Raw genomic sequence first — 10,731 nt, 5'->3', positions numbered from 1 at the left:
TCAAATATGAATGTTAACATACATAAAAAAGTTGCCCAATACTAAAAAAACTATTTTTCTAATCATTTTTGACTTACGTTGCTTATTATGTAACTGTTTAAGAAGAATAATAATAGTCGGAGGCTACGTTATCACGATTACGAGCCTTAAAGTTGATTTAAAAAAAAAATTATATTACTTATAACATCTGTCGCGAAACGCCTGTCTTTATGGGAAGTTATGTAACTACAGTGGTAGAGTAAATTAGACATGACATGCGTCGCGATGGAATGAGATAAAGATGTTTGAATCTTACCTTTATCTCCTGGTCTATGCCTGGGGTTCTAGCATCTATTGCCCTCAGGAAACTCGTGCTCGCAGGATAGGCCACGCCTGCGGGGTTCCAGCGCACCACCTGAAGTTTTAAGTGATTTATGACATCACCGTTATCACTGAGCATCTCGGGATATCTTTTGGGGATTCTACTACTAAATCAGATTGGCATGATTAGATCTATGTTAAGTATAAGTGTCAATAAGCTTCAGTCAGTCAGTCATGTCCCAGAGATCATACTTCTCCCACAGGCAATTCAATACCTCGGTACCGCAACCACAGGGGTACCGACTTAACATATCAGCCTCGTCAGGCTCTAGGCACACCGTATAGGTTGCCGTCAGGCCTCGTCAGGCACTAGCTCACGGGCATCACATCCACAGGGATGCCCTTCTCCACTCTCCAATAACACATGAGCCCCACAACCACTGGGGGGGCCCCACATCTGCCTTCTATACCCAAGTCCACCGTACCTCTCGTACGGTGGTGATCTCCCTCGTAACTATAGCCAAGTAGTGGACATGTCAACAATCAAGTTACGGGGACAAACATTCATAGAAGGTATTTAGTTTAAGGGACATCTAGGTAAGACTGAATAGTTACGTTATGAGCTTACGTTACGTGTTCATGATATAAAGCAAAGCAAATACAAGCAAGTGGAGAATACTCAGCTTTAGGGAAACCAGCCCATGTGGTTTCCTGCTTCGTAGGATGAACCTCGATAACCTTACGAACACACTTCACTGTTCATCACGTTACGGCGGCAAAGTCTGACTGTTCATTAGCTACGTGTACGGAAGCAGTGATGACCATAGAGTGTTCCATAGACTAGACCTGGTATACTCACCATAGATACACTACTTCCTGGTAGGGTTGCCAGCGGTGAATATAGATGTTAGACGTCATCGCAGTGCCTGGCACTCGCGACACTCCCGAAGACCGGCAGAAGTGAAGACAGGGATTGCGTCCACAGCCGGATCTTCTCTCGGGCTTTGGCGGCGGCATCCCTTTGCTGCCGTGGTCGAGGAGATGCGCCAGTGTCATAATCAGCATTTGATCCATTGTCTGTCTCAATATTATTAGGCGAAGTGACTCTCTCTAGAGTACACTCTTCACTTATACCTGCTGTATCATATAAAGTTTCCTTATCCCCTTCATCATTAAAAGGCATGTCGCCCAAATTATCGACTTCGAGGTCGATGTCTAAAATTTGTGAATCTTCAAGAACTCTTGAGTCTTCTTTATTCACCGTTGATGTAGCAGCTTCTTCGCTTGTCACATCTTCTACTTCTAATGGATACAATTGTGCTAAAGAACGAGTATATACTTTATTTCCTACCTTAACTCGGGCAACACGACACATATTGTCGCTCCCCTTTTCAAGAGATATAATTTTCCCTACTTTCCAGTCTTGTCTAATTTTGTTATCGGCCTTAATTTGTACTACTTGGCCCTCTGATGGTTCAAGCTTGGATGTGCACCTAGGTTGTTTAGGAGAGTGTGAATACCTTTCTCTCAGGCTCAAAAGGTACCGATCTATGAACATTCTTTTAAACTCTTCCAATATGCTGATACCTTTCTTCCAGCTTTGTACTAGATCACTCTTCGTCTGTGTTTCTAGAGGTAAAGATCCATCACTCCCGGTGTCTGTTATTATGGTTCTTCCCATAGCGATGAAATCAGACGGCCTAAGTATATGTTCTACATCTTCGTCGACATATGTTAGCGGTCGAGTGTTGACAACAGCTTCAATTTCCTTGACTACGGTACTTATTTGATTGTCCGTAAGAAGATGTTTCTGAAGAGTTGTTCTCATGCAGACTTTGACCATACCCACAAGTCTCTCGTAGAAGCCCCCGAACCATGGTGCTAATTGAGGGATGAAACGCCACTTAATCTTCTTTTCTATACAATAAGGTCGTGTCATAACTTCGGATATTAATTTAAAATTAGTGGCATTGTCAGATGTTATTACTGTGGGTACGTTCCTAGTAGCTATGAATCTTCTTAAGGCGAGAAGTCCTTCCTCTGCTGTCAAATCTCTCACGACTTCCAGATGTATGGCGCGTACGGCAAGACAGGTAAATAGGCAAATCCACCTCTTCTCCGTTCCTGATTGGGTTTTAACTAGTATCGGGCCTAGATAATCTATCCCTGTAAAAGTAAAAGGTTCCGTGTAGTTGACCCTTTCAGGAGGTAAAGCCGGTGTAGGCGGTAGTTTAAATGGTCCACCCCGTTGTTTGATGCATTGACTACATTTACTTATGACGTTAAGAACTCGCTTCTTTCCTTGTGGTATCCAGAAGTTCTGACGAATTATACTAAGAGTGTGGGCGGCTCCGACATGATAATTATCATTATGAGTTCTCATAATGATATTATCAGTATATGTACTCTTAGGAGGTAGTAAGATTGGATATCGTTTGTCATACGTCCAATTAGCGTATTGGAATTGCCCCTTGCTCCTTAGTATTCCATCTTCATCTATAAAAAGACCTAGATTTCTTTTTAGGCTAGTCTCTTTTCCTGCTAGTTCTTCGGGAAAGTACTTAGCTTGGACTTCTTTGATCTCTGAAACCTTAGTATATACGATGCCGATGTCTTCGTGCGTCCCTTCTTTAGGTCCAGTTCTTAAGCTGTCGTCTTTATGTGTCGTTTCTTCAGATCCAATACTTAAACTACCAGTTTCATCCTGTATCTCTCTGTCGTCAAGTTCTATTTCCATTGGAATGCTCGACAGACCCTCCCCAACCAAAAGAGAAGTGTTACTTGACGGACTGACAGGCCATTCTACTGAGTCTTTCAATAAGAACTCGGGTCCTGCCAACCATTTCTCCAGTTCCTCCTTTGGTTGTGCGGGCCTGGTAGCCACGTCCGCTGGGTTTAAATCCGTTGGAACATATCGTACCTTCAGTTCTTTGTTTTTCTTCATTTCTTGTATTCTTCTTGATACGAACGGTGTTAGAAGTTTATCTGAGTAGTACCAACTGATTACAATTTGACTGTCCGTCCAGAGGATCTGTTCAGTTATTTCGCCTTGTAGTGACTTCTTAACGTACTGGATTAAACGATGACCTATAAGAGATGCAATAAGCTCTAATCTTGGGATCTTCAAATGATCCTGATCTTTAATTGGTATCAGTCTTGATTTTCCTATAACGAAGTTTCTCTGGTTGCCCTGCACTATGTAGACAACCGCTGCATATGCTTTAGTCGAAGCGTCTGTGAAGCAATGGATGGAATAGCTCTTCAGCCGAAGGTTCTCTACACAGCACCGGGGAACACAGGTGTCCTTTAAGTTCTTAAGTTCTTTCTGTACATCAATCCATCTCTTCGCTTCATCTCCAGCTAAAGGGTTATCCCATTTTAATTTAAGTTTCCACAAGTCCTGTAGGAGAAGTTTCGCTGATAATGTAGAGGGTGCTGCATACCCACAAGGGTCGTACACTGACGCGATGCATTGTAGAACTCCTCTCTTTGTACTAGGATACTCACGTTCCTTCAGTCGCAAGTGAAGTGTATCCGATTCTAAGTTCCAGTCCAGTCCGAGTATCTTAACTATTTTATCTTGACAGCTGTCTGGAACCTGTTCTATGAAGTCACATGAGTTAGAGCTCCACTCCCTCAAGTTCATTGACATTTGTTGAAACTCTTGTTTTGTGGCGCTATATAAATCTATAGCTTCTTCTACAGTATCTGTTCCAGTCACCATATTATCCACATAGATGTCATGAGCAACACGTTGTATACTCTCTAAGCTAGATTTAGATAAGTGGTATTTAATTGTGGCGTTCAGTAAGAACGGGCTGCTGATCACACCGAATGGGACTCTACAGAACCTCATATGTATTAAATTATTATTTTTTACTGATTTATCTAGATCCTTGATCCAAAGGAATCTAGTTACGTCACGGTCCTTAGCTTGTAAACCTATTTGTAGAAATGCTTTCTCGACATCTGCACAAATACCTATGTTATGTGATCTAAACTTCAACAATATTCCTGTTAACTCTTCCAGCATTAAGGGACCACAGTAAAGGCACTGATTTAAGCTCTTATTGTCCTTGATTTTAGATGACGCGTCGTATACTATGCGCGGAGGCTTATTCTTCTGTTTGACACAGTGGTGTGGTAGGTAGTGAACGGGATGACTAGGGCTAACAACCTCTTCCTCCGGTACGACTTCTATTATTCCTAATTTCTCTTGTTCTTTAATCAATTCGTCGTACGAAGTCAATGTGTCAGCTTCTAGACGTTTAATTAAACTCACAAGTCGTCCTAGTGCCAAACCGAAGTTAGGATCCAAGTCTGGAGGGTATTCTACCCATGGCCACGAGACTTGGTATCTGCCATGTTCAAATCGGGTCGTCTCGTTGAAGTGACGCAAGGCTTCTTCCTCTCTGCTCTCTTTCGGAGAGTCCACGATGCCAATTGTTTCCAGATCCCATAGTTCCTTTAGATTTACACCTTCTAATGGTAAATCAGGTTTATTTCTTCCTATGTCCAAGTTAGTCTGACAATAGGTGATGATTTCCAAGTTATTATCTGGTTCTATCTCTGGTTTTCCTCCGAAAGTCCATCCAAACTTGGTGTTAATCATGAAAATATCTTCCTTTAATTCTATTATCTTGGGTAATAACAGAGATAGATAGTAGTCGTTACCCACTAAAAGGTCTATCCGGTCACCGAAGGATCCATCATCAGCTAACTTATATTCCGGATTCCATAATCTACGGTCAGGTCCTAAGTATGGAACGCCTCTTGCAATCACAGGAACAATGTTGACATTAATTGAAACAATTTCACCGGTTTGTGTTACCATCTGGATCTTAACTTTGGGACTTTCCACTTCTTGAGGTGTATTGGTACCAAAAATAAATATAGTAAGATGACTATCTTCTATGGTTACCAAGTTGAATTTCCTTGCGAAGTCCTTTGTAATGTAAGATCTCATGCTTCCTCCGTCAAGCAGTACCCTACCTTTATGCCTGTTGTTGTTTCCTTCAGCAGTTATCTCTATAATGGCTGTTTGCATAACGGTAGGTCGCACATCGTTTACTAGGCCTAGTCACAAAGGAATGTTAGGCTTGGAGGCTTCGTTGTTTTCTGTGACATTTCCAGGTGTCTTTGTTGTGCTCGCCTGCGCTTCTGTAGTCTTTGTTGATGCCATCTCTGTCAGAGCCTTTGGACACAGAAGTAGGTGATGGTAGTTATTTCCACAGCCGGCGCAGGGTTTTTTCGATTTGCACGTTCTTCCAAAATGTCCTCTTTCCATGCATCTGTAACATCGAGCTACAAGCCTATTTTTCCTATCCCTTATTGTGGTATACTTCTTACATTTCGCAGAGTCATGTTCTGCTCCACAGAACAAGCATGATATCCTGAACCTCTTTCCAGATGGTTCCGTTGAAGAATTTCTTTCTTGGTTACTTCCAAACTTCCTTTTCACCCCTTGGTTTCTTGAATTTGAAGCATAATTGTTTCGCTGCCTATAACTATTATTCTTAAATCTATAGTTATTTCTTCCTCTTCCAAATCTAGGGTTATTAAATCTTTCACTGACGTGCAGTGTCTCCGTAGTGTAGTTGCCTGAAGTACTTTCACTTGTTTGGGAGATGAATCGACTGGCGTCTTCCTTGGCGGATATTAGCTTCTCTAGCTCCTTTCTTATTTCCGGAACTGAATCGTCCTGGACTCTTTTCTTCAGTTCATAGACTATTTCTTCTGGGAACTTTTCCAGTATTACAAACCGAAGGTAGCTGTGCGTGTCGTCTTCGCCTAAGGAACTTAACACTCTAAGATGGGTCTCTATCTCGTTCAGAACATTCCGGCAACTGATAGTGGAACTGTCGGCCGGTTTAATTTTGCTCAAAGCAGAGTAATGGGCATCTTTGACAAGCTCCACGCGTCCGTATCTTTCTTTCAACGTGTTGACAGCTATGGTGTAGTTCCTGTTGGTGGTTCCTAGCCCTTCGATCAGCTTCTTAGCTTCTCCTTTTACGGCAGAATTGAGATACATAAACTTATCTACATCACTTAGTCTTCTACTATCAACTAAGGAGACAAACTGATCCCAAAACTGGTGCCAGGTTAGAACGTCACCGTGGTACTCCGGTAGATTCAGTTTAGGTAGCTTTCCCGATACAGGCATGGCAGCTTCTTTTGATGTGGCTCGAGCTCTTCTGATCCTCACTTGCAGCTCACATAACTCTTCTTCAGCTGTCAGCTGGATCGTAGAAATCCTGGAGATCTCATCGGCATCAGGCTGATTAGCCATCCTAAAGTAGTTATTCATTTCGGCTTTTATTCTACTCAAGCTGCTTTCTAGCTTGGAGACGACAATTTCCATTTCCAGGAGAAACTCGTCCGTAGGGGAACCAGGTATGATACTCAATATCTCCCTCGCCTTGACAGACAAACTCTCTAAATGTCCAGTAGTAAACCGAAGTGCGGTTTTCAAGCCTTCCTCCATGTTGATTACTAACGTAGATACAGACCTGTAATATACACACATCAAATAATAACACCACATTGTACACCGCTCAATGTACAATGTCCCAGGGAAGATAATTCAAGAGACAAAATATATAACTTTGTTATTCGTAGCATAGTGTCGCAGGCATATAGCGCTTAGGCAGGTTTATATGTGTTAGTTGTTGTTATTCCATAAGCATTGTATGTGTCCAGCATAACTCAAACTTTCATTCCATAAAATTACTTAAATCTAAGGGTTCAACTTTAGTTGGTCGAGGTCGCATGCTGACAGCTCTTGATAGGTCAATAATCGTTTCATTTATTTGTGTGAACAAACCTATTAAATTTATTAATTTAAAGTGGGCTAAATGTTCCCAAATGTGTACCTATTCCAAAATTAAAAAAACTAATATTCCAAGGAAATTTTAAATACTAGCAAATTTTCTAATAATTATTCATTAAGTCATCACCAAGTCTATTTGGAAATAAAAAGGGTAACTTACTAATCATGATTTGTGTATATTTGTGTCAAAAGAATTAAATTAAGTAATTATAGATTGAAAGTGCCTTTATGTTGTAAATGTCACTAAAGAAACCTTCCATCCTATTTTATGTGTCAAAATAAATGAAGTAATCATAGATTGAAAGTGTCTTTATGTTGTAAATGTCACTAAAGAAACTTTCCATCCAATAAAATTATTTTAACCATTGATGTATATCTCAGGATTGGCCTTACGGGCAATAATATTGTCCACAAAGTTAATTAAATTTCTTATGAATTTATGATGTTGAATTAACACTGACTCTAATATTGCAAATCAAGTAGATAGGTGTGTATGTCTCTATATTTATTCACTACTTATTTTGTGTATGAACTATTGAAGCATAATAACTTTCAAAGAAATCTATAATTTCAAAGTGTGTTCACTGTGTTCTAACAAAGCCAAAAGTTAAGAAATATTTAACCAAGTATTTATATCACATAATGACAATAATAGTGTAATTATTTAATTTTAAGTTTGATTTTATTTTAATTTTAAGTTTCACTTTATTTATTTGTATTGCTCTTCAATTCCTACAACCTACATCATGTAAAAGCACTGATGTTAAAAGAAAACACTGTCACATATAACCGCTGTAAATTAACACACAAAGCATTCACAAAAATATAAGCATGGGTAAACAGGGGTTTTGGGTTTGTAAAAAATAAACACACAAATATTTATTTAATCACACATAGCAAAAGCAGTTCCCAAAATTTGTGAAACTCCTGGCGGACAATATAAAGAAATCTCAACGTATGATGAAATTACTGGAATGAAGTTGAAATTCCTTTCCGTTCACTTTTCATTCGCTTGAGCACGCATTTGACTTTACTTTTAAATAAAACATTAATATCATGATATGAATGTATAACTGATGGTCAGGAATATTACTTATTACTTTATTAAAATAATGTTGCTTTGATCATATCAAGAATTCTACTATAAGGTTAAATTGATTATGATATTTAGTAAAAATATAGTGAAGTAGGTACTAATTTCTATAAGAATTTACTTGTTTATATTAATCAAGAAATTAATTTATTGGAACTAAACAAATGAAGGTAAATTAAGCAAATTTATCACACAATTATACTCAAATGTATTACTCTTTTCGCTTAAGTGCTCATGAATCTAATATCAAATATAGATCATTAATATGTAGCGGCGAAATAAGCCCTAAGCAAGGCGTATCGGGTTGCAGGCACATGTCTCGATATGCAGCTTCTCGGTCCTCGCATGAACAAAAGCTAGATGAATTCGTAAATAACATGTACTTACAGTGAAACAGACGGGATCTCGCCTCAGATGACACCGGGCAGACGTAGCGCTGGCTTAGTGGGAAGTAGGTAGGTGGCGGCTATAGGCCTACAGCTGCGATCATATATAACCATGGATACCGCCTTTAGGAACATTACCGTTCAAATTCTCGGGCCAAATTAGCACACATACACAATTACGCCTACATTCAAATAAGACGACGCGTTTACAGAGCCTGTAATCAAAGCTCGTAAACAAAATAAGAGTCATCTTTATTACACCAATGGTACATAGCTAAGTGTAGATGAAATGCATATAATGTCAATAACTACCAATCAGCGACATTAATCCGCTAATAACCTTCTTGCTGTACGTACTGGCCGCTGAGAGTTCGCGGTTCATATTTGATTAGAATGTGACTTGGACAGGGATAGGTTTATGCCATACAGTGAAGAACCAGTCAAATAATTCACGTATAATAATTTAATGCAGATTAAAAGATAACTAGTTAAAATGTTGTTATGACATGACAGACTAACTCAACATAAGTAAATATATCATTGTTGTATAAATGTATTCCGCTATAATAAGTATTTTGTATATTTTATTATCAATCTGCATGGCAGTGCGAAGTCACGTTCAGGTATAGTCTGTCCGTTTTTCTAAGATCAAGTACGCCATAGTAAATGTATGGCGAACTTGATCTTAGAAATCGGACTGGCTATACAGTCTGCAAAATTTACATGGGTACACGAATCGGGTCAAAAATATTTGAACAGGCGGAGTCACAATAAATCCCCACTTTCAGTTCAGAATATTTTATATGTATATAGCCGGTCAAGCAAGTTTGTCAGTAGAAAAAGGTGCAAAATTAAAATTTTGTATAGGACCACAGCCGTTCGCGCGCTTACATTTTCTAAATTTGCCGCTCTTATAATATTTTAAACTTTCGCGTTTTGAACACATATTAACTCACATTATATTGCCGCTCTTTTCTACTGACGGAAATGGCTTGAGAGAGAACCTACATATATGTGACAGTAGAGGGTGGATTCAAATGATCAACATTTTCAGATAATGTGTGTATTTGTTAAATTAATTCAGTGAAAGCATGATAGGAAAAATGTATCTACATATAGGAGACCGGGTATGATTATCTCACGGGTTATATCTCATGAATAGAACATATTCTAGATATCTTGCCAGGCATCCACTCAATTTCATGTCTCTCTAATTGGACAGCTTTTTTCCATAGTTCTCTGCGAATAGCATCTTGTGGGAATCTGAATGGAAAGTAATGTAAAATGACAATACCAAATTTGATTATTAATTTGAAATAACTAGGTAGTTTTTTTATAGCTCCATCTCATGAAATAAAAAAGGAAAATACAAATCTGTAAGAAGGAATTTATTACTACATTTATAATTATATAGAAAATACCTAAACCAAACACAAGTTAATAAAATAGTCTACTTCATTTAGCATAACACCATCCCTATTATCCTCGCAATTTAAAAAGTCGTATGTTGTTATGAAAGTCGTATGCAGTTGTTACGTTTTAGCTTAGCACGGTAGTATTGAAAACAAATCGTCATGTTTTTTCCAAATTCTACTGAAGTTATCTGTTTACTACAAGTGAAAAGTGATTCCACTGTCCTTGGTATGAACTAAAATAACTTCTGCACCACTTGACGACACATGAATATATTTTTAATTACAAAAAAACGTTGTTTTTATAAATCAATTTAGCCATTTGTCACTGACTGTCATCTCGGTGGTACTGAGATTGCCAATCGAGCAGTTTGTAAGTACCGCCTATCGCGGGGTAGTTTGCGTTGCGTCATAATTGAGCGGACAGAATACTTCCATGTATAGCATTTCGCTGGCCTACAGGTATCAAAAAATATTTTGTCAAACAAAGATAAAAACTAATTTAATAAGAGAGGGAGGTCTTCACCTTAACTAGCATCATCAAATTTTGACAAGGTTTTCACAAACAGGTTAAATTCTAACTAGAAAGCCTCAAAAAAGTTTGAAAAAGGAACTTGAATAGCCTATGGCGTCTACAGTAATTGGGAAATCGCGATAAATTTTGATATTCGCGTGATACCTTTATTTGATTTGTGTTCTCGAATGAACAAT

General features: G+C 38.7%; 2 protein-coding genes across 2 annotated transcripts; both read right to left on the bottom strand.

Annotated features, from left to right (window-relative positions):
• Positions 1–1,207: 1,207 nt before the first annotated feature.
• LOC134791020 (uncharacterized) lies at positions 1,208–5,266 on the bottom strand. Its single transcript, XM_063762093.1, has one exon. It carries the CDS (start codon positions 5,264–5,266, stop codon positions 1,208–1,210), a length of 4,059 nt encoding a protein of 1,352 aa, XP_063618163.1.
• Positions 5,267–5,380: 114 nt separating this feature from the next.
• Positions 5,381–6,784, bottom strand: LOC134790933 (uncharacterized). The gene has a single exon (XM_063761988.1). It carries the CDS (start codon positions 6,782–6,784, stop codon positions 5,381–5,383), a length of 1,404 nt encoding a protein of 467 aa, XP_063618058.1.
• Positions 6,785–10,731: the final 3,947 nt, after the last annotated feature.

Source organism: Cydia splendana, chromosome 1 (genome assembly GCF_910591565.1).
Source record: "Cydia splendana chromosome 1, ilCydSple1.2, whole genome shotgun sequence".
In the NCBI taxonomy this organism is placed as follows: domain Eukaryota; kingdom Metazoa; phylum Arthropoda; class Insecta; order Lepidoptera; family Tortricidae; genus Cydia; species Cydia splendana.
Note: the sequence above shows the minus strand (reverse complement) of the source record. Positions and strands in the feature narration are given on the sequence as shown.